The 27999-nt window shown below is 55.3% G+C and overlaps 1 protein-coding gene across 1 annotated transcript; it reads right to left on the bottom strand.

Moving 5' to 3' along the window:
• Nucleotides 1-10: 10 nt before the first annotated feature.
• Nucleotides 11-27383, bottom strand: VSTM2B (V-set and transmembrane domain containing 2B). Its single transcript, XM_032854586.1, has 6 exons — nucleotides 26948-27383; nucleotides 25918-26541; nucleotides 25178-25362; nucleotides 24232-24261; nucleotides 22386-22875; nucleotides 11-517 (listed from the first exon to the last, which is right to left on the bottom strand). The coding sequence occupies exons 2-6, from the start codon at nucleotides 25997-25999 to the stop codon at nucleotides 429-431; spliced, it is 876 nt and encodes a 291-aa protein (XP_032710477.1). The 5' UTR covers nucleotides 26000-26541; nucleotides 26948-27383; the 3' UTR covers nucleotides 11-428.
• Nucleotides 27384-27999: the final 616 nt, after the last annotated feature.

The raw sequence follows: 27999 nt of genomic DNA, 5'->3' as shown, positions 1-27999 counted from the left end.
GAAAGCCCCCAAAGAAAAGAAGTAAATAAAAAATTCCTAAACACAATAATCTACTAAAAATATTTTGCTTTGTCAGAAAGGCTTGGACCCAACATTTTTACATAGTATCCTAAAGATAACTGCTCAACAGTTCGTGCAAAATGAAGACTTGGAGGAAAAGTTTAGAAAAGAAAAATACATTGAAGTAGAGAAATCACGGATCCCATGCATACCGCATGGCCCAAATTCCATCTTATTTGGAAACTAGATGCATTATTTTAGGTGTTCTACGTTTGAGTAACCTCCCCTAAAATAGGATTTATTCATTTTCCACGTGGACTCCGTCATGCTTCTCTCAGTCTCTCTGTGTCCGTCTGGGGTTGCGGGCCTCACACCGGCTCCAGGCAGGTCGTGTGGGGCGGCTGAGGTGAGCAGGATGGCCATGTCTGTCAGTGCCCCACCAGCAGGCGAAGGAACTTATGCAGACCTAGCAGGAGCAGGGACAGGAGTGGGTCTGTGGCCGAGCTAGGGCCAGTGCCTGCAGGGGATGAGAAAATGGGCACAGTGAATGCCTGATGCACGAGAACCTAGTGGCCATGAGCAGACCAGAGAGAAGCTGGGCACGTAGCTGATGCTTGGTAGCGGTTCCCTACAACAATGAGGCATTTTGCCGTTTGTTGTTTTCAGACCACCTGTTTTAGACGCCTACTGTGTTCAGACAAAAGGTACCCTGGCCTGAAGCTGGGTGAGTTAGGTTGCAGTTCTCAAGTCCACGTTGTTATTTTAGCTAAATAAAAAGACAATATACTCCCCGCCCCCACTCCCCTCAACGTATACTGCAAAGTACCCTCTGCAGGGAAGCCCCAGCTTCCCCTCTTCTCTAGGGAGACTCCACGACTTCACATGACTCCAACCCCTCCAAACCCTGCCTGAATCGCACAGTTTAGCATTACAAATGCTGTGTTAGGCATCCTGATGTTTCCGAGTCCTCTTCCCATGTACAGTCAGTGGAGCCCTTGGGGTCAAAGTGGGGGGCTCAGAAATCACTGGTTGGTGGACGTGACGGGGCTGGGTTCCTGGAAGAGTGACTCCTGCACAGTTCTAGTGGGAGGTCACTTCCATCTACTTCTCCGGTGCTGCCATTAACTCGGGCCCCTGGCCCACCACAGGAATGATGACATGTGTCTTCATTCTGCCTTTCCTGGGCAGCCTGCTCTGGCTTCCTGCCATATCTGTCATCAGGGTCTACGTCTACTGGAGGTCTCTGGTGTAACCTGGGACAGGCCTACCTGTGAACCCCAGGCTTTCGTTGGAAGGTGGGATGCCCCAGGGGTCCTGAGAGAAGCCAGTGTAGAAGTGCTGCCCAAACCCTGGGGAAAGCCCTGCCCCTAAGTCCTGCTTAGGGTATGTCTTCGTGAATGCAGAGTTTCTAACCCCAGCCTGCTCACTGGCACACCCTGGAGGCCTCTCTCCTCCCTTCATTCCAGCGAACCAGCTGGGCTGCAGCTCTGCACCTGGATAGAGAGAGGCAGGAGGCCTTTCCCTGTGCCAAGCAGGCCAGGTTTCTGGTTTTCCTGACCAGGCTGGGCCTGAACCTATGACCTGCCCCTCTCTCCAGTTGAAAGAGCCAGTAATCTTCTATTCAAGGTGTTTCCCCCAATCACAAATCCATCTTGCTCTGGAAATCACTGTGTTCTGGGCCCGTCTCCCTTGGTAGAAGGAGGAGGATGGATCAATGATCCAGGGGCCACTCCTGCTGCAGATTTTGGGATTCCATCTGCCCATTTTGGGAAAGAGGCTGTGTTCGAACATCTGAATGGAAGGGGGGTGGGGGCCATCGGTGGTGCACCTCTCGCCCATAGTGAATCGTTTCCAAGCACAGTCTGAGACCCCGTGGAGAAGCACAAGGAAGGACAGGACAAATCCAAGTGTGCTGACCTTCCTCTTCAGACACTGATTTTCCACACAGGTGTTGCTACTGGCCATCCTTGCAGCCTGGTCGGAGTGGTCCTGTGCATCTTGCCATCCATCAGTGAGGAGGACCAGGGTATGCTGGTCACTCCAAAGACTCGGTTGGGTACTCCTTTGCTGCTTTTCACTGTCACACATCACTAGAAAGGATGAGGGTGGGTGTGGAGACAGATGTGTTGATGGATGGCCGGGTGCCTGGACTCAGGTGCACAGAAACGGGGGATGCAGTGGGCAGAGCGCTGCCTCTTGGGCACCCAGGTCTCACATGACCAGACTGGGCCCACTGGCCTCCAGATCTCCTGGCTCAGATCTTTGTGCTCCTGCAAACCCTGACACTCAGGCAGAGGCAGGTGGGACCAAACAGCCACGTGAGGCATCGGAAAGCAGAGGGATATGCACAGCAGAACAGAGACCCTCGAGGGATGCAGGGGCAGGAGAAAGGGCAATTGGGCTCGTGAGCCAGACAAGGTAAACGTCACCTGCGGAACTCTGTGCATAGGAGATGCGAGGAGAAATTTTAATTTTCCTCCAAATACTGCTGACTGGCCTTTCCCAGTGTCACACTATCACCTCCTCCCATTGCAAAGTTTTAGAATTGCACGAGACTTCCTAAAGACGCTGGATTAAAACAATCAGCCTGCCATTCATTGCTGGGCCAGAGTAGAAGCAGCAGGGGCTGGTGGGTCCCAGAGGCCAGCACCTGGGGCCGGCAGACGCCAAGGTCTCTGGTGTGTCTGCTGATGGATGTCTGTGGGGGGACAGACAGGCTTTGGCTCCTGGGTGACATGTCATCCACTCTCTGGCCTAGTGTCACCACAGAGTTGGCCCAGGGTGGTGGTGTCGGGCAGTGGGCTGACACCTGGGAGAGAGGCTTCCGAGCCAGCCTGCTGTGTGACCTGGGTGTGACCTGTGTGACTTGCTGTGTGACCCTGTACCTCTCCGGGTCTTGTGCCACACTCCATAAAGTGGAGATGTGCATACTCATGGCTCCATACAGTTAACAAGCACTTGGCATGATGCACAAGGTTGGGGTCAGATCAAGCAAGGTCACAGTGGCAGACTGCAGGAATGACCACACTCTCCTTCCCTCATCTCTGCGATCCCCACAGCTGTACCCTATGGTGGTGTCCCCGACACCCCAGGCTAGGTCACATGACTTGCTTTGGCCAATGAACATTATCAAGTATGAGGCAAGCCAAGGCTTGCCCTTCTTCTGTGCCTCTTGTAGCCTGTGACCAAGCCTGGGCCAGCCTGCAGCAGGACAAAAGCCATGAGATGTCCCCGCTCGGCCTGTCTAGTCCAATCAGTCCTCAGCTGAAAGTTCAGCTGTGCAGAGAAGCATGAGTGAGCCCAGATGAGAACGGCAGATCACGAGCTAATGAATGGTTCTCACATTACACCAAAGCCTCCGAATTTTCGACTGCCCTGTCACACAATCATGTAAACATCAGTGCCTCAAACACAGTCAGTTGCTTTGCAAATAAAAATCTTATCAAAAAGGGTAACATAATCACTTTTCTGAAAAGCGCTGGAGAAAAACAGAATGTGGGAGGTTATGGTTCTCTCAAGAGGAAAATTTCCCAAGAGAGAAGAAGCAGGTTAAATGATCTCCCCAGCCCTTTCTTACAAGACAGACGGACGTCCCTGGATCTTTGGTGGGAGAAGGACTGAGTTTTTGTTTGGAATGTTTTGGAATGTTTTGTTTGAAAGTTTTGGAATGTCTTGCCAATCCTCACTGGATATACAAATACACGCCTGGCTTCCCGAATGAATCAGGGCCGACGGAGCAAGACTGACTTCCAGGGGCAATTCAGGATTCTGGCAGTCCAGTGTCACCCTCCCCAGGTGCCAGCTCCTGGGAGGGACAAGGACGGTTAGCACGAGGCTGCTGGGCCCCCCTCAACAGCTGCTGCCCACGTCCCTGTCTTCACTTTCCTGGAGTGAACCAGGACAGCTCACTGTGTCGGGGCCCACCTTCCCTGGGCAGGGCCGGGCATGCGCCTCAGCTGGGGTAGGATCTCCTGTACTGGCCTCTTTCATTATGCTGCGTGAGGCGGCTCTGTTCCAGGGGGCCTGAGGCTGCTGCGCAACGGGATGCGGGCCGTCTCTGTATCTGTTTCCTCCCTTCCCAAGGACTACCAGGAATAGCACTGGAACACGAAGAAGTTTATTTGTCATGATTAAGCTGGAAAATCAGGCTGCTTCCAATCAGGCTGGAAAATCAGAGGTGAGGGAAGCCCTCTGATGGGATAGTGGCTGATTCATTCTTTAATTTAACAAGTAGCACCGTTTTGCTAATCATTCTTAAAGAAATCAAAGCTGCTTTTGCTCTGTGAATATTAACTTTTATCCTTGAGATGGTGAGCGGGATAAGACACCTCCTGGAGCCATTTAAGAGGCTCCCGAAGAAGCCAGTGGGGGCCCTCAGCCCCCATGGGCACAGCAGAGGCGCCAGCCAAGCGGCTTCTGACCGGGAAGTCCCCCTTTTCCACGGACACAACAATGGCAGAATGCCAAACTCCCCGTCAGAAAACAGCACGGGCTCTCTGAGGCCATCTGAGGCCTCGTGACAAAGGTGAAGGAGGAGTTTTTTCTTGGGTCATCTCCTGGGACCCCTGCCCTGTCCACAATGTCTGGAGGCTGAGCCCATGAGTCAGGTTCCTGGTGGGGGAGGTCCTGCAGGGGAAACAGGAGGTCACCCCCACTACATCCCAGATGCCCACAGGCGTGGGAGCCCTGATGGGACGGCCCCCTCTGTGGACATCAGAAGCATGGTGAGCTGCTCCCCGGCTGGTCGAAGGGGTACGGCTAGCTGGGGCAGCCACCGTCCTCCCTCCATGCACCCTGCCTGCCCTTCCCGGGTTCCCTGGCCTCAGGGGTAACTTCTGCCTCGATGTGGTCTGTAGCACCTGCCACGCAGCCATGGACAGGAGACAGCTGCAGGCCTGCAGGTGGTCTGGCTGCTGTAGTGGAGGGGCTGGCCTGAGTCAGCCTCAGAGTCCAGTGCTGCTCCGAGGCCGTTTTGTTTTTTGTTTTCGCTATAGATTAAAAATCAAAATGTCCCAGTTTGCAAAGAATAAATAAAGTTCAGATACATTTGAGGCGTGGCTCTACCTACCAAAACAGATAACTGGTTGGTTCTGGCCCTCACGGCCTGGGCTCAGTTGGAGGTTCACTCTGAGGGCTGACAGCACAATGTTGGGCCCTTCCCTTCCCGGTACTGCCCTAGAATATTCCATGCTGAGTACACGTGGCCAGAGAACTAGTCTGGTCTCCACAGACAAGCCAACCCACCAGAGAACAAGGGTAGCCTAACGTAAGGGCTGTGAGGAGGGTCGTGAGGACAGTCCCCTCCTCTAAGTCACCCAGAGCAAGGCCACATGAGTCTGTTCTGCACTTTGTGCTGTCATAACACCTCTTTTAAATACGGGATTCTTGGGGCGTCTGGGTGGCTCAGTGGGTTAAAGCCTCTGCCTTCAGCTCAGGTCATGATCCCAGGGTCCTGGGATCGAGTCCCGCGTCGGGCTCTCTGCTCGGCTGGGAGCCTGTTTCCCTTCCTTTCCCTCTGCCTGTCTCTCTGCCTACTTGTGATCTCTGTCTTTCAAATAAATAAATAAAATCTTTAAAAAAAAATAAAAAAAAATTAAATACGGGCTTCTTGGCTAGAAAAGTAGGAAGCCAAGTGAGTGACCTTTCCCCTTTTGCTCTGCCTCAAAGTGAGAGGGGAGGGCTGGCCCCCAAGAGGCAGAAGCCTACGTGTGGCTGGTCTTTATGAGATGGTCTCGGACCTCCATGTAGCCATGGGACAGAGGGCTGTCTGGCTGGAGCAGCCAGGGATGGCCTGGCCCTCACTCCTGTTCCCATCAGCGGCCCCACTCCCTCCTGGACCCGAGGCGGAGGGGGCCAAGCCCCGGCTGAAGGAGAGGGTCCCTCTTAGAGCATCCCAAGGCCAGGGTGCAGGGGGCTTCTCTCTGGGTTTTTAGGCGCTTGTGAAGTGGAGCAGAAAGGACATGTAGGAGTCACCCTGGCCAAGGTGGAGATGCCTGACCCAGAACAACAGGCCAGAGCTGTAGGCAGGGTCGGGGCACTCCTGCGGGCTGGCCTCTCCCTCTTCTTCACCACCCCACCCCCTTCTCCAGCCCCACCTCCCTGGCAGGAATCACCAGCTCCCACAGAGCCCAGGGGCAACAGCAGGGAGAAGGAGAGGGAAGAGGCCACTGGAGGCTCAGTATGGTCTGCAGAGGGGTCTGGCTTGGTGCACACAGTTTTAAAAATTCTAAATTATAATCCAGCATGCAAAACTGGGGAGGAGGCTTTTACATGAAAGCAGAGGTTTGGGCGTCTACTGCCAACACCCAAGTTCCAGCCACCATGGGCACGTACTCCTCCCAGCTACACGGCCCATAGCTGGGGGCTCTTCTCAGCAGGATTCTGCTGCTCATTGCTCCCTCCCTATCCCCAGTTGGACCAAGGGTGGCTGCCAGTTACCCCCCGGCCCTCGAGCACTTGGGGCTCCCTTCGCTCAGCCAGCCTCGCTCGCCTCCACCACCCAGCCTGACCCTCAGTGGCCCCTGACTTTGCAGCCCCCTAGCCAGCTCTGTGGCAGCATCCAGGAGGCCGGGCCTTGGTCCTGCCTCAGTTTGTACCTTGTTGTGTGAAGACAGACACTGGCCCTCCCTGCTCTGATACTCCTGACTTGCGCATGGCCACCAGCACCCATGCCGCCGCCGCGGTTCTCTGCCTCCCCACCAGACGCCATGCCGCGCAGGCCACACAACCCCGCCACGGCTGAGTGGGAAGAGGCCAGCCTTGCAAGGAGGCAGCTTCCCTTGTTGGCGTTTTAATTAAAGCCTCTTCGTGGATATTTATTCAAAGGGAGTCAGCAAGGAATAACCGGGCACCAACAGAATTGGACAGAATTGATTTCTGCCATAAAATTAATGCATGCCGGTAACTAGGGCAGAAACTAGGCACAACCAGTGCAGTTGGGCTTTAAAGGAAACGGAGACGTTGGGAAGGAAAGCTGGGCGTGGAAAGAAGAGCTGCAGGAGAGCAGATGGGACGAGGGTCCCTTGGTCCCATGTTGATCCGCCCTGCTGCTTGGCCTGCCCCGGGCCTGTGTGGGAAGACAAGCTGTCCTCCAGCAGCCTCAGTGTCCAGCCAGTGGGAGGAGCCCTGGGGCGAAAGGGGCAGGGGCAGGGGTGGGACACTCGTTTTAGCCCTTGCTTGCTGTGTCTTCTGTGCACGGCCTCCGCGCTCCCTAAAGCATCTTCCTGTTTCCGTCACCACCCGTTGCTCACCTCCCTTCTTCAGACACACCTGGAGAGCTCTCTCTGAGGTGCAGAGCCCCTCTGCTATAGGAGAAAGAGCAACCATCTCAGGGCTGCAGCTGGGTTTCTCTGTGACACTCCCTAACAACCTCACCTTTGCTGCCCCCCTGCCAGCCGACCTGCTCTCCAGTCCACCATTCTCTGTGAGCACCTGCAGTGGACTCTGGGCTCACCCTGCGACACCTTTGTTTCCTTTGTCTAGTTCTGACCTGTGCCTCAAGCCTGCAACCAGTGCTACGTCCTCCAGGAAGCCCTCCCTGAGCGCCCCGGCACAGAGGGTTTGGGACAAATGTCTGTACTGTTCATGTGGCCCTTTGTCTCTTTACCACTTCTCTCCCCATTACCATAAATGCCTTTCTTACAATATGTCCTGCCTTGGTGGAAGCCCAGGCAGCAGAGGGCTGGCCTCACCTCCTCCTCTCCTCTGCCTCAGCAAGCAGCCCCGCCCACAATGAGGAATGGCGATCTGATGTGGGAGCGGATGTCCAGCACTGGGGAGTGGATGGCCCGAAGCAGACCCAACCAGGCCCAAGCAGAGAGAGGCAAGCACCTTCAGAAAGAGGACAGCAGAGCTGGCTAGCCCCTGTTAGGGCAGACACTGTCACAGTATGGTACATTAAATATAATCGTCCTAACTGCAGGAGTTGCTATTTCACTCTACTTCATGGGGGTGGGGGAAGGTGGGGGGGTATTGAGATCCAGAGCCCTGAAGTACTCAAGGCCTAGGGTTGCCAGAGAAAATACAGGACACCAGCTAAGTTTGAATTTCAGGTAAACAATAATTTTAAGTTCATGTATATCCCAAATACTGCATGGCACCTACTTGTACTCAAAGGCTATCGTTTGTTTCTTGTGATTCAATTAACTGGGTGTCCTATATTTTCATTTTTTAAATCTGGCCTTACCAAGGGCCAGATAAATGGCAGAATCCAGACTTATACCCAGACCGTCCGGCTGCTGTCCACACACCAACCCCCTGCTTAGACTAAGTCTCAGAACCAAAGAGCAGGAGCGCTTCTCCTCACCCCCCCATGCCCCAGCTGGATCCCAGCCCCAAGCTGCTTAAGGGAGACGGCATGGGGGGAGATGTTCTTCTGTATCTTCACCTTCATAATGGCTTCTTAATATGGCCACAACTTTGTTGTGAACTCCCTTCCAGCTTCCTATTTCTTTTGAGATCTCGTTCCAAATGATCCCTTAATGGTGTCACTTAATGAAAATGGTAAACTAGTCTTTCCGTGTTGTCAGGAGGCCAGTGTTGGCAGAGCCAGGGATAGCCCTGACCATGGTGACCGTCAGGGTGCACCCTGGGCTGGGGGAGGGGGACTCCCTCAGTGCTGGGCCCATCCTCATGGGGGATCCGCACTCTCCGTCCGGATTCTCTGAGCTCTGAGGCTGCAGGGTGCTAACAGCACAGGATTCTGGGTTCTCTCCTTTTACCCTCTCAGTGGCCTTAGGAGGTAGAAGCCACTTTCCCCTCACCCAGGTGAGACCCAGAGAGGTTAAGGGGCTTGTTAGTTGCACAGCTGCTAGGCAGTATAGGTATAGGAGTTAATCTCTGGTGACTCCCTGGTAGCTGTGAGTGGAATCTCAGCTCCTTAGCCTGAGGGAGGCTCTTCCTGACCCCACTCAGGAATCCCTCTGCCTCATCTGCTTCCACAATGCTTCAGGTACCCCCACCTCCAGCAGACTGAGGTGCTGCATGGAGGCCGCTCACGCTGTCCCCTTTACTAGACTGCCCTGCTCTGTCTCCTCTGGCTGCCCACAGCCCACTCCCCTTCCCCAGCCCAGCCCAGCCCAACCCAGAGGCCCTTACAAGGTGACCTCCAAGACAGTTTTCTTGTTGCATACTACCCCCTGCTGAACTGTCCTGGCCCACCCTTGTCTGGTCCCTCTGTAAGGACCTATTTAGCCAGAGGCCTCCATCAAGGTTAAACAATAACGTTGTTTAACCCTTAACCTATCCCTGCTCCCCTTCCCCGAGGGGACTTACTTAAAAACAAGTCCTGGAAACCAGCTCCAGGTAACAAAGTCCAGATACAAGGGTGGGTCAGGCCAGGTGGAGACATGAGATCAGTGGGGGGTTGCATACTGTCTCCTTAGCTACCAAGGAGTATGGGCTCCACCCTTTGGGAGCCTTTTGGGTGCCAATTCTAACCAAGGTGATAGGCTAGGTCAAATGTCTACTATAGGGTAGACTGTAATTCAGCTGGTCCCCTAGCTTCACTGTGCAGCTTTCTCTGTGTGTTACAATTTCATTAGCTACCTGTGCGTGGCCAGGCCCAACTGCATGGCCTTTGGCCTTAAAAGCTAGTCTGTGAAACAGAGAAAGGTCGCCCTCTCTGTAAGAGGCGCAGCCCTGGCCGGTCAGTTTGATTCTTGATGCTTGACGTGAAATAAAGCTTTGCTTGATCTTCGCTTTGTATCAGTCTTGCTCCTTTAATCACGGACCCATTATTGGGGGACCTAACACCTGGACCCTCCCTCTCACCAAATCAGCTCTCTCCTGGCAGGGCAGCGATGTTTCTGACTCCCCACATCCACTGATCCCAACAGCCAGGCATCCACTGGGCCAGAGGCCACAGCGCCCTTTTCAAATGCAAAGCGCCCATCACACCCTGGCCCCCCAGGGGCTCCATCCCAGCTAGGAGATCTGACTCCTCACCTGGCCCCAGCCCAGCCCACCTTGCACCTTCCCACCTGCCTTCCAGCCCTGTCATCTACCGCACTGCTCACCCCGTGCCTGCCTTTTCCCCTAACGGGTTCCTCTGCACCCCCAAGGTCTCCCTCAGACACTGCATCCACTCGGACTCCAGCTGGAGGCTCCCTGCCCCCTGTGGACTTGAGGGCAAGTTCCAATTCTTCCCAGCTGCCTTTGGGCGCCCATGGGAGGTTCACCTTCTGACTCCTGTCTCCCAGCACCTTGCCCACACCCTGCCCACACCCTGCAATGCTCATAAAACACAGGCTGAATGAACGAATGGATGTCTTTCTTAGTCTAAGCATCCAGACATTCACCAGATGCTTCACATTTGGAATCTCATTTTTCATCTTCAAACACAAGCTGGTGCTGGAGGCCAGTTGCTACCATACTGATCTGACCTTTCAACTGCCTGAGACGGTGTGCGCAGGTCTCTTTGTCCAACTTTTCCTCAAACGAATTTCACTGTTTTACATTCATTTTCCCTTTACGGTAATTTCTTCATTAAAAATTTTTTGTTCTGTTATGTTACATGCAGTCTGTAAGCCACTTCAAAGTCTTCCCTTAGAAGGTGACATATATATACACTACTTGTATACCCTATGTAATCTGTGTATTTTTGTATTATATATATATAAAAATATCTGGACTATATCCATTGCTTTTTAAATCTAAAGCAGTAGAACCCCCTTTTTAAGCTAATTGCTGCGTGGAACCCTGATATTTCAAGCCATTAGAAAAACCAAACAGCTCTGGTTAAAGCTGGGGATAGGGCTGGAGCTCAGGGTTCCAAGGAACACAGCTTGAGAACCATTCACCAGAGGCTCTTCAGGACCCTTTCCAGATCTGAAACACACAGACCTGTGGCTTCTGGGGCACTAGGGTGCCTATTACACAGACAGGGAATGGAGGACTTGCCAGGGCTTCAAATTAGAGGACTCTGCCCCTCTTTGGGGTATCCTAGCCCCATCCAAATCCCACACGTCCCCTCTACAGCCTTTGTGTCCTTTGACAGAGTGTGCCCCAGACACCCCAGGTCAGACAAACGTTGGGCACTCCATGCCTGCTCAATGAAGCCTGCTTAGTGTGTGGGTCCAGGACACAGCTTCCTTGCCCTGCTCTATGGAGCGGGACCTGGCCATGAGGAGAGGCCGGAGGGCCAAGGACGAAGGGCTAGAGGTCCCCAAGCCCAGCACTGCCAGGACACAACTGCAAACCTTTCTTCTAGGTTCTGCCTTGACCGTGCCCAGGTATTTCTTTCTGTTTCACACTGACGACTTTTCTTTAGGAATACAATTTAACTGAAAAGGTTAACACATTTTAATTGCCCAGGGATAGTGCTCTGAAAATTCTTTAACATGTGCTCGTTAAATAAAATTAGCACAGAGGAGCTGCCCAGGATATGTCACGCATTAAAATATGACTCTGTAGACTAGAATGCATTATGAATTATTGCCTTGTGTATTTTTTGTTACATTAGTCTTTAATGCGAATATAGTTATTCCTGCCCACCTGGAGATTTGATTTTTTTTTTTTTGATGCTTGAAAAAAATGTATCCACATTGAGTTTTGGATGGATAATAATCATCCAATCAGTCTTGGTCAGGCTGCATTCACCAGAGTGCCCAGTGTCCAGCAGATGGAAAGGTCCCCCACTCTTGTCCTTCACCAGGGAGTGATGGTGGTGCCTTCTAAAGGCTGAAGGGATAGGGGAGCTGGAGCAGGCTGGAGACTAGCTGTGTCCACTTGCCCCGCCCATTCTTACTGTGCCTGGGGACTACAGACAGAAGCAAGGGCTCACATGGAATTCTGAGCTGGACCAGTTTGTGCCATGCCACTGCCTAGGAAACTTCTTCTGGAGTATGGACTGTGCATGTAGTGTCAGGTTTGGGCAATGCCAATCCTGGGCATGTCTCATTCTGTAAGACCCAACATGCACCCTCATGTATCCATCTTCCCATTCCTGTTTCATCTACGTATCCACTCATCCTTCCTTTTATCCCCCATTCACCCATCCGTTCACCTATTCACATTCTTCCTTCCATCTATCTTCACCTACCCTCATCCTTCCATCCACCTACACTTTCACTCCTCCTTCTATCCATTCTCACTTCCACTCAACCTTCCATCCACACACATATCCACTCATCCTTCCATCCATTCATCTACATGTCCACATGTCCTTCCAACTGTCTACACCTCATGTCTACACCATGTCCATCCTTCCATCCACCCACACTTCCACTCATCCTTCCATCCATTCATCCACACATCCATTTGTCCTTCCATCCATCCACCCATCTACACACCCACTCACCTTTCCTTCTGCTCATCCCTACCCTCTTACCATACTTTCACATCTTTCCCTTTACTCAGCTACCGGCTTGTTTTTCCACCCCCCACCAGTCCCACCACCTGTCTAACCAAACAGGTAGTCTAAGACCCATCATCTCTTAGCTGGATCACTGCCTCTAAAGTGGCTTTTCCACATCCACTCTGTCCTCACCTCTCCAACCTCCACACTGCAGCCAGAGTATTGGTTCCAAAAACATCATTCCTTATCACCCATTTGCTCCCCATTCTGTTGCCCAGAGGACAAAGCCCAAACCCCCATCTCTATCATAAGGCCTTATGGAGTAGGAGCTCTGAACTACTCTTTACTTACATTTCATTTCCCTCTGTTCCCTTTCTTGTTTTGTTGCCCCAACTGCAGTAATTTTTTGTCAGGTCTTTGTACTCTCCTGTTCCCTCCTGCCATGCTACAGGATCTTTGCACACACTATCCCCTCTTCTTAGAAACCCAACCTACTCTCTTTACCCTCTCTCTTTACTCTTAACCATCTTTCAGATTATGGCTCATGCGTCACTCCTTCAGACACCCTTCCCTGACTGAGTCAAGTCTCCCTATTTTTAGCTCCTATAGCTCATGGGCCTCTCATTTAGAGTAACCAGCCATGACTGCAAATTTTCACTTGCCATGTGACTATCTGATCAATGTCTGCTTCTCTCTCTGTCAGACTCTGAGGACCTTGTATGTGTCCTCAATGCCTAGCACAGTTCCTGCACATAAAAGATGTTCAAAGTACATTAGTTGAATGAACGAGTGAATGAATGAATGAACTAGTGCCAGGCCCAATGAACACGGAGTAGGGAGGATAAAGACCTGAGAAAGAACTGGGCCTGCCTCCCTGGGGTATCAGCCTGGCATCTGCCAGACACTGACTCCATGACAGAGAAGGAAATGTTGGGAGACTCGAGATAGCAGTGGAGCCCTTCTGGGTGCTCAGGGTGAATGAGACCCCTTTGACCGAGGGTCAGCAAAGCTCTCCTCCCTTCTGTGAAGTGATCTCTACTGGTCCCACCTTTTCTGAGCCCTACTTGTGCCCCAGCTGAGCGCTGAATTCATTCTCAGAGTACTTCTTGCTTGGTCTCACCACCACTGTGAGACTGTGAGCTCCTTCCTGAGATAGGGGCTGGGGCTCCCTGATGCTCTGGGCAGCCCCCTGCCCCTTAGCTCTGGCCAGACCAAATATAGTTGGCCAAGAGCCCCCTCTCAGGATGAGCCACGGCATGATGTCAGCTCTCCCTCCTTCCAATTTATTAAAGATCCTTCATCTGGGCCAAGTGGCATTTCTGTGAGAATCAGTTGTAATAAAAGTTGCTATAAGGGGACTCATGTGGCAGCTGGGCTTTCCTGGTTAAAGAAAATGGATTTCCTCCTGAGGAAAGCTGATGGGCAGGGGGCCAGAAATGAGCAGAGTAAGGGGCTCTGTGTCTTTGCTGACAGACATTAAGAATAGGTGGGCCTCCTTTTCAGTGAGTCTGCATGGGCTTTCTGTGTTGGGTGGAAGGAAGGCTCCCATGGGGCAGGGAGGGGTGTGGCTGGGCAAAAGGGGCCCTGGCCTTCAGCCCTGCAAATAACCCTCTCAGGCTCCCAGCACCTCCCCATGGTGGTCTTTGTCCTACCTTCTCCCCACTGGTCCTTGGGGCCAACCAACACCTTGATTGGTCGTCATCAGGCACAGTGAGCCACAGCAAGGGCATTTGGGTAGAGCATGAACATGAAAAGCAATGACAGGACCTCGTGTGGAAGAGCCAGTGCAAGCCCAAGCCTGTGACAGTGGCCCCAAGCCCCATCCCTCCACAGGCGCCTCTCTGTGGGACACCGGGCTTTCCCACAAAAGCGGTTCTACCTTGAGTGGTAAGAGTCCCAGCAAGGGGGACGTGGGGCACCCTGTCCCCAGTGCAGGCCTGCTCTGGAGGCTCTTTGGCTATTTGACTGTCACCGAAGGGGTTGTTCCTTCTGCTCCCTTCTCCTGTGGAGGGGTCCTTGTCTAGTGCTACAAACACCAGGCTCTCCTCAGAACTTGGCTTTCCAGCCACCAAAGGGCCTGTCTCCTCCCATCACAATGGCCTGTGGACAGCAGCCTATACAACCCTGAACCAAGGCCAGGGATAACACAGGTGCACAGAGTGGCCTACAGGCAGGTGCACACACATGGTGTGGTTTAAGGTGGAACTCGAGAGAAGCCAGGATAAGCCTGTCCATGCTCACCAAGGAGCTCCTAACTCATCGAAAACAGCCACAGCCAGGCCAGGACGAGGGCGTAGAGTCCTCCCCACTTCCTACTTGGAAAAGGCACTGAGAGAAAAAGGAAAAAAATAGCAACCTACTGAGCCATTTACAGTCTGAAGGCACTTTCTGTTCTGAAGCTCCTCAGCTTCCTCCCATTGCCTTTAGCTCCATGATACTCACAGCATGTGCAGAGGGAGAAATGTCTCAGAGTGAGGGCTCAGATATGAGCACCATGAAAGGATCCTAGACAGTCAATGCCATTTGCCCAAATAATGCAGATAACAGGAGTCAGCATCTACTGAGGCTTCTCTAGGTGGCAGGCCCTGCGCTAAGTTCAGCTCTCTCTGTAGATTATCTCCTCTGATGCTGGCACAGGTCCAGGGACCATCCAGACGAGAACTGATGTGGAAGTCACACATGGGGCACATGGATCAGGATTCGGATCCGAGCAGTTCGACTCATGCGGAAAATGGGAAGCACGGTACCTATGAAGGTTGGGAGGATAAGGCATATACTGTGATATCTCGGCGGTCGGGGCTCTGTAGGGCCCAGAAATGGGGCGAGTGTTGTGGCACCCACCCCTGGATTGCTTATGAGCCATCTCACTGAACAGTAAGGAACATTCGAAATGTCAGGAGGAAGAATGAAATGTCTGAGAAAGGTGGCAAGGAAAGCTTCTTTCTGAATTGTTCTTGGCCTCCAGGTTTGCGTTTTTTCTCTTCCACCATAAGGGGCAGCTCCTGAGAGAAGTGACTGGGCCACGTCCCCGGGGCTCGCCCTTCATGGGCACCAGGTGTCCAGCTGGGAGCACTCAGGCCACGCCCTGTTTATAGTTGGCTTCCAGACATGAGGGGTCCATCCCCTACATCAGCCCTTCTGGCCATGTGGTCGCTTCTGAGCTGGACAGAGCAGAGCCCCCGGGGGTGGCTGAAAGCTGGGGAGAAAGCCTCTGAAATGTCCACTTTGGCCCTATTTTGTGCAGACAGAGGCCCCCCAAACCTTCCGCTTGAACCAGAAACACCAGAAGCCAGTCCAGAGTGGCTTTGATGTTTCAGTCCAAGGAGTGATAATGTGGAACACAACGACCAGTAATTTCCAGAAGCAGCCTCCCCACGACTGCCAGCTGGCCTGCCTCTCCAGGAGGGCACAGGTCTCACGCTCTTGTCCGAAGCTGAGAGGCCCTTCCTGTAGCTATTTGCATGGCGAGCTGCTCAGTAGCCTCTAAACCCAGAGGTAGCCCAGAGGAGGCCGAATTGGTTAAGTCATCTTGGTATTTATAGCACACCTTCCCCAAGAATAGCAAAGCCACTGACAAGCAGGCTAGTTTCCCCAGAAGCTCCACCACAGGGTAGGTCTGTCACCCTTCAAGGAACAGGTGGGGATCGGCAGTTACGGGGGCCAGGCCTGTTTGCTGGTCTAAACTTCCCTGCTGCCCTTACATAAGACAAAGGGAAGCTTCTCACGCTTAGGATAGGAGTTTCTGAAAGATGCCTGGTAACAGTCAGCAAAGCTCAGAGGAATAGAAAAGATAATTCTTTTTTTCCTTCTGTGCTGCAAAGAAGTGTTCGAACCAAGCCAGCATCTCCCATAAAGCTCAGGGGTTTAGACCACAGCCAAGCCCTTGCCTCTGTCCACATGGGGCAGAACTAATCAATACCATATTACAAAAGCACTTGACCTTATTTATCCCCACAGATGCTTGGGGAATCCTTAATATTTAGAGCTTTAAAAGTGTTGCACCTGGCTTATTAATGAGAAGCTCCTTGGTGGGTTTGGCTCCCAGTGACATTTAGAAAGGCTGGCTCTCTACTTTTCTCGTGGGGGCTTCTACATGAGCTGGGGAAGGGGTCTGTGCCCTGGGGAGGGGACTGTGTGATGAAGGGAGATAGGAGGAGTTACACAGAACACCAAAAAGGAGGGAAACCCGGTGTGGGCGTGTGGCCCATAATCAGTGCTCAGTAAAAGGCAAGTTCTATTCATCGTCATTGCAATCCATAGGGTAGCTGTTTTGTCCTTAATTTGGGGTCTCCCTTATGCAGAGAGAATGGCCACGCAATGAGCTGGCTAACCACTCAGCGGTGGACGAAGGTCATCCCATCTGGTGTGACTTTCTCAATTCATGTGGCTCAGGATGGGGAGGGAGGCAAGGCCTCCAGCGGTTTCCCAGGACTGACCTAATCAAGCGGACAAAGCTCCAGGTGCCTCTTCGTGTCAGAAACTGCACGCTCCCTATGGGAAGCCTCCTCTGATTGCCTTTGGTGGATGAGGAGACTTTGGAACTTCCACTGAAACAGACAGATTCTTTGTGGCGGAGATCCACAGGTGCCCTTGACACTCTTGAGCTGGGTGCATGGCCACCATCGCTGGTTCCTGCTCATGGTAGTCACGTGACTGGCCCATGGGGCTGAGGATGCCATGCAGCCAATAATCACACACGTTTGCTGTCAGGGATCATGCAGGCCTCTCTCACCAGCTGCTGAGGCTCAGCCATTTTCTTTATGAAATCCTTTAATTTTCTCTTTCAGGATGCTCAGGGAGCCTTGCCCTCTTCTCTGGGACAAATTTTGTCAGATTTATTTTCTCTTTAATTATGATCCTCATGTCACATCAGAGCTTGAGGGAAGAGTGAATTGTCTATTGAAGGCAATTGTTTTGGGGGTCTTCATGGGTCCGGGGAGATTGGGAACACCAGGTGACTCTCACCTGGCCCTGCTGGCCTGGGTGGAGACTTTCCCAGCTCCACAGAGACTCTCCCAGGTTGGTCTTCCCCGGGGGCACAGGCTGAGAGTGAGGGCCTTCACCTTGTCCACAGCCTCCTTCTGGCATGGTTTACAGTTGCCATGGCGACACCCAAGGATGCTCCTTTCAATGGCTCCCAGCAGTAAGAGCCTCTTGAAAGCTGGCACACCCATGGCCTTGACTCTCTCTCTCATTAGTAATTGAAATACTGAGAGCCAGTTCCCTGTGTGGGCCAGTTTGCCACATCAGCCGGCTCTCTGTAGGGGCCTGGGCGCCTCTCCTTGGAGCCGGAGCCTTGAGGCTAATTAGAGGTTCACATGCCACAGATCTGATCCCCAGGTTCCTGCAGAGGGGAACCTCTTGCCAACACACAAGCCATTGAGTTGCAAACTGTATTCTTCTGAGGCTGCTGTTGGCTTCACTGTGGCACTGACGCCTTTCCCGATTAGAAGGGTTTGTCTGGAAGATACTCTGTTTTGTTCTCTCTCTCTCTCTTTATTTTTTCTAGAAGTGGCAATCAGCAACAAAGTGTTCATAAAAAATAGGTCAGCATTCAGATTAATTAGGAGCCAGATTTACGAGGACGTGGCTAAGAAGGGGCCTGGTCTCCTGTGCCAACTCTGCTGTGCTAATCCAGCCCATGTTATTTTTAAGCACAAATATCAAAATGTCTCTTGACAAATGAGACGTGAAATGAATGAGTTTTTGGACATAAACTTTTAGTGCAAATATGTATTTGGCTGTGTTGGGCACCTATGGGGCACAGGAAGGGTTTTCTGGCCTGGCTGGGCAGTAGTTAAAGGACAGACATTCAAGTGAGTACCCACCTCCCCACCCCCCTGCAACACACACACACACACACACACACACACACACACACACACCCGCCCCTTTCCTGGCATTGCTAAAGTAGCTTGCTTGAAAAATGGAGGAACACAGTATTGTCTGGGACTTCTTTCTTCCAGGAGCAATAGCTTAACCGATGACTCTCTGGGGAGGTGGGCTGGGACCAGCCCTGAGGCTGCCATTCTCAAACAGCCAGAGTGTTCCCTTGACCCAGGCCTGGAATGGCCTTTTTAGCTAGAAACTCAGCTTTGGGTTTGTCTTGGAATTGGGGTGGGGTGGGGTGGAAACCCTCTTCCTCCATCTGAGAGTTGGATTATCCCCAGTGCACCTCCCGAATCGTCATCCACCTCTCTGCACTCCACTCTAACCCCCTGGGCACTGGTCCCTCCAGGCCACCTCGTCAGAGTCCTTGCCCGCGGCTCTCAGGAGGGTTTGGCCAGTGGGAGGCCTGCACAGGAACTGGAGGGCAGGAGGAAAGTGAGGTCCTTGCTGGGCCATCCAACCAAGGCCGCAGCTCCCGTCAGGCAGGCCGCCCCATCTGGCCAGCCCCTCCGGGTTATACTAATTGCTCCCCCTTTGCCCCTTTAGGCCAGGGGTGCTAATGGCTCCCACTGTCCCCAGCCCTGGGGACTGGCACTCATCTTTTGTTGGCTACCCTAGCCCTGTCCACACCTTCAAAAATTACTCTCGTTGCCTCTCCCCAGTGACCCTGTTTGAATGTGCCATTTGCTTTGCCAGCACCTGACTGATAAACTGTCAGTACTCCGTGCTTGTTAACCAGGTGGCAGCAGTCCTTGCCAGCGCCCTGTCCTCGAGGCTGCTGAAAACTGTGAGCAAGGGAGGTCAGGCCTGAGGTCACGGTCTCAAGCTCCCTGTCTGGCTCATGCTGCTGGCGGCTCTGGCGGATTGGCTGGCCTGCTGCATCCCAGGGAGGCTCAGCAGGACCCTGCATGGCTCAGTGACACACCCCTGCAGAGCGGTGATCAACGCCTGTCACCTAAAACACCATGTTCAGGCTTTGTCCCACTGACAGCCCAAACCTGGGTGGCCTTGGGTGGTAGGCGGGATGGGACACATAGGACCACATGGGCCCCCTCCTTGGGATCCAGGCCATTTGGGTATGTTTGTGGATTAGAAATCAGCTCATATACTTCTCCATGGCCACAGTGGGGCACAGAGGTACCCAGAGCACCAAAACTCTCCCAAGACCTTCACCTGGAGATGAGAAGATGCAGGCTTTCTGGTCTTTTGGCAGAAGGCCCACCTCTGGCCTTCTGAATGGGAGCTGGAAAGAAACTTGGGGTTCTTTCTGAGATGTGTCTATGCAGTTCCAGGCCTATTCAGGAGCCGGCAACTGCTCAGGATGACAGAGACCTTAGGGGCCACCACACCCCCATCCTGGTGGCACTGCCCTATCAGCCCTGTTGGGAGTCCACTTGGTATGCTTTTTGGAGGGAATGCACACTACAAGCCACTCCATGGGAGGACAGAGGAGCCCCCGTTAAAATGCTGCCCTGTGGGGGGCAAGTGCCCAAGGCCTCACCTGCCGGGGGTCCTGAGCACTACGCCCTCAGAATGGAACGGATGTGAGACCCTCTAGATCTTCCAGAAAGGGCACAATCTGTGCCATCTTCCACAGTGGGGGTCCTGTTGTGGGGATGAGTGACCCTGGAGCCCCTTGTGGCCAGCCCAGAGACTGGGTATCAGACCAGCGATGCCAGGCACACTCAGATCAGCCCTGGTTGGGCGCAGGGTGTCAAGGTTCTGGCTGGGGAGAGAAGATTCAAGCAGGAATGAGCTTGTGGCCTTGGTCTCATTAACACCTTTTGTGAACACTATCAAGTTCGTTCTCAAAGATCTTTTTCATATGATGCTTCCTTGACCTAAGCCTTTAAAGGTCCCTATTGGATCCACTTAGCATCTAAGGCCCTCAGCAGTGTGGCCTCCAACTGCCAACCACTCAGGTTCATCTCCCCCATCCCCTCCTCTCTGGCAACAGCAGGTAATGGCTCCGGTGATGATAATGAACATTTCCATAGAAATTTCCACACGGAGTTCCCTCCACAGTCAGGGATTCCCACTCTCTTTTACAGATGAGGACATACATTCGGAGCTGTTAGACCACTTGCTTAAGTCATTCATACATTAAGTGCTGGGAGCACAACTCACATCTGGCCCTGCCTTCTGAACTCTCTGCTCTGCCACTACTCATGGTCTATGGAACATCCCAGAGGAATGTTCTGGCCAGAGACACATGCATTTACTTGCTGGGGCCCAAGGGCATAGAGCAGAGGGTTTTTTTTTTTTCACCAACACAATTAAGCCACTCACTCTACAAGTCAATAAACACTTTTCCAGTAGACCTACTGTGTGCTAGACAAAGATGGCTAACCCCCTAAAATTTATGTTCCCCTTCCACTGAGAAGAGACAGGACATGAGGTCGGAAAGCAGCTGCCACGCTGAGGGCTACATTTTCCAGCCTGCCTTGAAGCTCTGTTGCCCCACGTGACTGAGTTCTGGCCAAAAGGTGAGAAGGAAAGTAACCTTTACCACTTGTAGGCCTGGTCTTTAAACACTTGCCTTGCCATTCTCTACAACAGTTTTGCTCTGAGAGAATTCACCCCTACCAAAATGATTTCAGTGGCCATTCTCTCAGTCTTCCAAGAACAATGCAAACTTAGAACCATTCTAAATGTACAAGAAAGAAGTCAATTTGTTATCTACAATGTATGCCTCAGAGCATGAGGGCTTGGTTTTCTCAGGGAACTGGATTGAGAATGTTGCTTCTGTTTACTCCCATCTGTTGGCTGTAAGTTAATGCCCAGAGTGACCCTGGCAGGCACATTTTGAAGATGGGAAAGTGCATGTCAGCCTGGGTCCCTGAATAAATTCACGGAACAGAACCTCTATCCCACTCCACCCTACCCCCGACTTCAGAGCAGCATGAGACGTGAACCAGAAATAATACAGTTGAATTGTGTTAAGCACTGGCATTTTAGGGTTTATTTGTCACAGCAGCTAGTGTTATCTCACACTTACATAGGGGATAGAAAATTCCAAGTCAGGTGGGGAAGGCCGGGGCTGTTTGGAGAGGGGCCCTCCACAGATCTCAGCTCACCCACCTTCTCCCACAGCCTGGGGGGAAAGTCTTGTGGGGAGCTGTGTGGAGCTTAAGATCCAGCCAGAAGCCTGAGATGCATGGAGAGACCCCCCAAAGGGCAGTGGAACTGAACAGACACGAAGACAGACAGATAGGGTCTCAACTGTTGGAAAGCTTCAGAACCAGCCAAGGGAGACAGGCTGGGATCCCTGTCACCTCAGATTCCGTTGCAGAGCCCAGGATCCTGCGTCCTTAACCAGCTCTATGCTTCTGCTGAGCTGCCTGCACTTTGAGAAGCACGAACCTAGGGCACAGTGTGCTCCACCCCACAGCGACGTTTATAGGCCACTGTCGAAGAGCTCAGACACCTAGTGCTGCAAAGCCAGTAGAGATGCTCTCTCTGGGACTATGCGTCAAACAAGTCTGGGGGTCCTGCCCCAGAGCTGTCTGCCCGGGGCCGTCAGTCTGTTTTCCCTTCCGCTCTCCAACTCCCCTCTCTCCTGTCCCCCCACCATCTCTCCCAGCCCTTTCAGCTCCCTAGGAAAGCAGGTCTTAACCTCTGGGTGCCCGGCTAACCATGGCAAGGCTCTATCTTCACGCCCCCATTCCCCAAGAAGGCCCAAAGGGGACTATTTATAGCAGAGCCTGTGCCTAGGACCAGTCTGGACTTAGCCAAAGAGAGCAGAGGCTGCACAGCCAGTCTTACCCGCAGCCTCGGACAATGTCTGCTCTAGCAATCAGCATCCAGACGCCCACTGTCTGAGTTGTAACCACCTCCTCCCACTCTGGGCGCTAGAGCCCTACCCTCTAGGCTCTCAGGGCTCCAGGAGAAAAGGGTCCAGTTCTCCAAACTCAAGAGAGGGCTCCCCACACTGCAGCCACGGGTGCACCGGGAGATCGGGACAGGCCGGCCCCCACCCCCTTCATAAATAAACATCTTGAATGCTTCTGAGCAACCAGCAATAAACAGGAAACTCAGGAAGTGAGGGAGACCAAATGAGGCTGCGGAAAACTTGCCCCAGGACCCAAGTGCACTACCAATCATCAGGCAAACTCAAATGCCAGAGTCCCTCCCCTACTCCCCCCGCCCCCCGTTCCGCAGCCCCCGCGCAAGCGCGCCCCCTCTCGGCACCTTCCCTTACCTGAGCCGTGCTTCTGGCGAAGAAGGACCGCCTGGCCCAGTGGCGGTGACGCCGACGAAGCTGCGGCCGCAGCCGCGACGGTGGTCGTGGCTGCGTGGGTCGCGGAGGCGGCTGCCGCCTCGGGGACTGCGGGACCCGGGGCCGGAGGAGGACTCCCCAGAGGCAGGCTTTTGTCGCCGCGGCCGGGGTCGGAGGTGGCGCGGCCCGCGGCGCCGGTCGCACCCACGTTGTTGGCGTTGGCGGCGCTGTTGGCGCTGTTGGCGCCGTGGCGACGCGGACCGCTGCTCTGAATGTGGGACACGGCCTCGGCGGCCTGCATGTTGGGCGGCGCAAAGCGCGAGAGCACGCGCAGCAACGCCTGGGCCTTGTGCTCCTGCGTGTCATCGTCGCTGTAGTCGGACACGCGGCATTCGTACACGCCTTCGTCCTGCCGCCGCACGGCGGACAGCCGCAGCCGGTGTGAGATGTCATTGCCCTGGACGCGCACGGTCTGCAAGAGAGCGGGCGCTGGGGTCAGAGGCTGGAATGCGCAAGCCCACAGCAAGCTCTCCAGCAGCGTAGTGCCGTCGCGCCCCACTTCTGCTTTTGCGCTCTCATGCCGCAGCACCCCAGCACCTCTCGCACTCAGGTCTGTCCCTGGTGACTCAGTTTTTCTTTCATCCCGCGTCTCCCCAGAGGCACGGGACTCCCAAACCTGACTGGAGCCTGGATGGCCCTACCCATTGCGCCGTGTCCCCATAATCTTAAGCGAATGCATCATGTTACATCCGCTGGCCAAACTATGCTTCTGTCCATCAGAGAAGCAGAACCCACCCCTCCTTCCTCCTTTCTTCACCTTGGAAAATTCTGGCTTGGCCTCCTGTCGCTAAACCACCGCAGGGCCTTAAGCCCAGCCCTCCACATCCACTTCCACCAACGTTCCTTTACTCTGGAATCCAGAGGGCCTGGGTTAGTGCCTGAAGGACAGCCACTTGGCTCTCAAGAGTACACGTAAGTATCTGCTTCCCCTCTCCACCCTGCCCTTCACAGCTAACCCTCAACCCTTCTGAGGATGTAGGCAACGCGGAGGCTGCTGCTGGGCTCCCCAGGCTCTGCTACTTTTGAGTCTGCATTTCAGAGAGGCAGCCCGAAGCTTCCTACAAGCCCACCTCCCCCCGCGGCCTGGAGGATACGCTGGCAAGCAACCGCTTTGAGGTGCTCACCTCGGAACCCAGCGCATGATGAGGCCTCAGTGGTTTCCAAGCCCTGATATTTCCACGCTCCAGGTAGGAGAGCTTGGGCGCATCTCCTCCTTGAGTTATAGATCCCAAGACTCGGGCCTCTAGCAGCTCCGCCAATTCCCCTTACCACTCCCCGCCCCGCCCCCCACCTTCCCCCAGGACCTGCCGACAGCACCCGGCACCGGACCTGAAAGCCACGCAAAGGAGAGGAATGCGGTGGAGGGCGCCACTTGGGCGCCGGGTGTGTGGGGGCGGGGGCGGGAAGGCCCACCAGTTGGCGAACGGGTCAAGGCCAGCGCGCTTCAGTTGCTGGGAGACAAGCCAGCAGAGAGGCAAGCCGATGCGCAGGGGTCTGGACGCACCAGCCGGACGAAGGAGAGTTTTACAGGTGAGCGCCTCACAGAGAAAGGAGATTCAGGCCTGGGACCCTTGATTTACACAAAAGCGAACCGGATTCCACTAGCGGCGACAGATGGCGCCCCGACATGCCAAGCAACCGACAACGCAAGGCTGCGAGCACGGCCCTACATCGCGCGGCCGCTGAGCCTTTCTAAAAGAGAGGAAAATGTGGGGCGCGAAGCGGCCAGAAGGGGTCTCCCGCGGCCCGCGCTGGGCTCCACACTTACGCTGATTTTAGTTGCATCCTTATTTGTTACCTAAAATGCAAAGAGGAAGAGAGACACATTAGGCTCTCGGCCTTCAGGCTCCGGGAACTCAGATGCGCCTCTGGCAAGGGGACTCTCCGCGGGCGGGCTAGGACTCGAAACCGCTCGGGATGTAGCCAGGCTGAAGTCACGAAGGACATGAGGATTTCCTGGAGTTTCACCCAGAAGGAAGCAGGGCTTGGAGCTAGCATGGTCCCTGGCCAAGGAGAGGCTGCCCTAGCACACCTGGCCGACACAGAGTAAAGGCTGGATTGCCACCAGGGTGGGAAGAAAGGCTCATCTCCCTCCCCCCGGAGCATCATCATTCCCTGCCGTGTTTCTCTAAACCCCGTGGAAAGCTGGACGGAGGGGCCTGTGTATCCGGACAGGACGCAGAGGGAGACGTGAGCAGTAACTCTGGGTGGGACCCTGGGTAGAGAGTAGGTGTGCATGTTGTGTGTGTTAGACTGTATGTGAGAGGCCGGTTTAAAAGGCAGACAGACGGTGGGGGCCTTCCCTCTGATCCTGTGGGGGTTGAAGGTGTACTGCGGGCTTCTGGAACCCTGCCCAGAGGAGCTTAACTCCTTGGCCCTGTGCCCTGGGGACCTCGGAGTAGCAGAGGGCAGGGAAAGCCTGGCCCTACTAAGTGGTCTTCCTTCATCACCCAGTACCCGTCTGACTCTGCGGCCGGCAGCCAGCAAGCAAGAGCAGACGAACTGGTTGAAGGGTTGCTTTTAAGAGAATTTTAAAGGAAAGGAGAAGGGAAGGGATTACCAAGATCGTGCTGTTGTTCAAGATGCTGCGGGAATGGGGGTTGTGGGAGACGGGCTGCTCCACAGGGCGGCGCCCTGCCTTCCTTGCCCGGGTTGCCCCAGCCGCCCGGGGCCTGAGCCGGGTGAGCGCCGGCGCCGCGTGGGCGGCGGGTTACCTTGCTCCGGGCGCCGGGCACGCTGAGCGCCAGCTCGTGCAGCAGCTCCCGGGGCGGCTCCTTGAGGTACCACCACTGAATCTCCAGCGAATACGAGGTGGCTCCGCTAGCCCGGAAGGCGCAGGGCATTTCGATGTCGTCTCCCTCCCGTACTGTCACATCTTTGGGGACTTCGGTAAATGTAGCTGGGGGCGGGGAAGAGAGAGGCGTGACCAACTGTGGGGCGGGGGCCTGGGGCAACTCTAGGCGAGACTGTGCGTCCCGGCTCGCTGGCCTTTGTGCTTGCCACCCTGGAGCCACAAGCGTGGCGCAGGAGCTAGCAAAGTTCGGTCGAACAGCTGCCCGGCCCCAGCAGAGACCGGCTACCGCGGCAGGCTGCTTTCCTCCGGATCCGGCGGGGCGGCACGGGCAGCTTATGCTTCTACCCCGCTCCCAGTCACACTGTCAGAGCCAGCCTGGGGCGCGCCAAGTCGCGCGCCCCAAAAGCCGCCTTTCCGCCGGAGCACCTGTCCGGCTTCAAATGACCCCGGAGAGTGCTCCACCAATGCGGCGACCCTTCGCTGCTCTCCTCCCCCTACCCCTCTGGGCCTGGGCTGCACACCGGGATTGCTGGAGACCATGAAGCCTTCCCCTTCTCTTCCTTCTCCGGCTCCTTGGTGACCGGGACAGAACGGTTCTGGCGGCCCCGGCAAGGACTCCCCCGCCCGAGCCCCCCGCGGCAGCAAAGTTCCCGCGCTCACCGTCGGCCACGAAGAGCAGCAGGGCGTGCAGCAGCAGCGGCGGCAGGTATCCGAGGGCTCCGAGAGGGTTCCGCTGTTCCATCTCCCGCGGGGGACGCGGCGGCGGCGGGGGCCCGGGCGCCGAGAGGCAGCGGTGGCGGCAGCGTGGGCTCGGATCCGGCTCGGGGCTCGGGCTAGGACGCCTCGGAGCCTGCCATGGCCCCGCGCGGCGCCCCCTCCCCCGGCCGCCGGCGGCCGCCAATCAGCCCAGCTCCCTCGCCCGCTTGCCCGGCGCGGCTCCGGCGGGGGGCGCTGCGCTGGGGGCGCAGGACGCGAGGTCCCGCCGGGAGGCTACTGGTGATCTGTCCGTGCTTCCCTCTCTCGGGCCGTCCACAGGACGACGCGGTAGCTCAATTCAGTCTCTGCCCGGCGGGCCGGGCAGAGGCTGGGCTGCCCCGAGACCCATCCCTGGCCAAGGGAGTGCGCGCCTCAGAGCCGCGAGCTTCTGCCTCCCGTTCTCGTTCTGATTTGGCTCCCGAACGCCACCTCCTCCGGCTCCCGCCGAGCTCTCCCGCGGCCGCCCCCGTTGGTCCCTCCGCGTCTCTTTCCGCAAGGCGAGTGGGCGCTCAGCCGCGGCTAGCAGACCTGGCGTCCGACCCAGTGCAGCGCGGGGAGAGCGGGTCCGGCGTAGCCGACCCGGAGCCGGGGAGAGGCGGGGAGAGGGGGAGGGGAAGGAGAAAGGGTGGGGGCGGTCAGTGGCTGGGCGCGGAGCCGCCTCCACCGCTGCATCACCCCCGCCCTCCCCTCTTCTTCCACAGCTTGCACCGCCCCCGCCCCGGAGCGCGCCCCCCCTCCGCGCGGGGGTCGCTTGGAGGGGCCACAGTCTCTGTGGTTGGAGCGCAGCCCCCCCCGCAGCCTCTTTGGTTGGGGGTCCTCCCACCCAAACTCTCCCTGGCTTCTTCCCAATCTTCCTCGCCCGAGACGGTCGCTTATCCCTGCACCCCGCGTGCCCCGCGGCCCTCTCCGCAGACCCCCGCCCTCAACTCCTTACCCCAGTTTGGGCAAAGAGCTGCACCGCTCTTTGTCCCAGGCCCAGGCCATGGCTGGTGGGTGGGCGCCGGGGGCCAGGGAGAAGGGCGGAGCGCTGTGCTGGGCTGGGGACGAGGCCGGGTGACGGAGGCGACGCCGGGAGTCTGCAGTGTGCGAGCGAGAAGTGAGCGCAGAGCGCCCGGCGAGCAGGTGCCTGTGGCGCGGAGAGCGCACGAGCGAGCCAGCGAGCAGCGGCCGTGAGTGACGGCAGAGGCGGCGGGGGTGGGGTGGGGTGGGGAGCGCCCAGCACGACTCAGGGCTCCGGAGGTTTCCGAGCGGGGGTGGGGTTCCTGCACCTAAATCGTTGGCCCATGCGTGCCCACTCGTTCCTCGCCGGTCGCGGCCCTCTCCTTACCGGTGCAAGGCTAGGGGATCCTAAGGCGGCAAGAGGTCGGGTCCAGGGAGCTTTCCGAAGCCCATCCCCCGTCCCTGCATCTCACCCCCACACCCCCACCCCCCGCCGCATCCCTGTACCTCTCCCAGCCTTCACCAGGAGCTTGTCCCTCCCCAGCTCTCTGCGGGAGTGCAGTCTGGCCTCCAAGGGGGAGTGTAGGGCCGGCTTCTGGTTCCGATGGGCACACAGTTGTAGGGGCAAGTCCCGCAACTGGGCTTGGGTCTCTCTTGCTTCCCTTCCCATGAGAGACCTGAATCCCAGATTTCAGTTTCTCTGTCCTTATCTTCCTGGCCCCAACCTCTCAGCTCAGTCCTACAGGAGGCCCCCACCGGTGGATGGTTGATGTGTCTGTTTTCCAGCTTGGCTTGCCAGCTTTCTGGAGGCACCACCAGAGTGTTCCCCAAGAGCCAGGAAGAAGGAAACCCAGAGGGCAGATACTTCAGGGCAGCAGACCTGGTGCATGCTGCCCAGGGCACACCCTCGGTGGGGAAGTAGCTTCAGTCCCTTCTTAAGCTTTGTCTTACCAATAGGATACCCCTGGACACTGTGCCCTTTACCCTTCCTGGGCCTGGCTTTCAGTATCCTCATCTGTGACCACGGTGTCATTCCCACCCCCTCAG

The sequence above is a fragment of the Lontra canadensis genome, unplaced genomic scaffold (genome assembly GCF_010015895.1).
Source record: "Lontra canadensis isolate GAN:19392208 unplaced genomic scaffold, GSC_riverotter_1.0 scaffold8, whole genome shotgun sequence".
Taxonomy (NCBI): domain Eukaryota; kingdom Metazoa; phylum Chordata; class Mammalia; order Carnivora; family Mustelidae; genus Lontra; species Lontra canadensis.
Note: the sequence above shows the minus strand (reverse complement) of the source record. Positions and strands in the feature narration are given on the sequence as shown.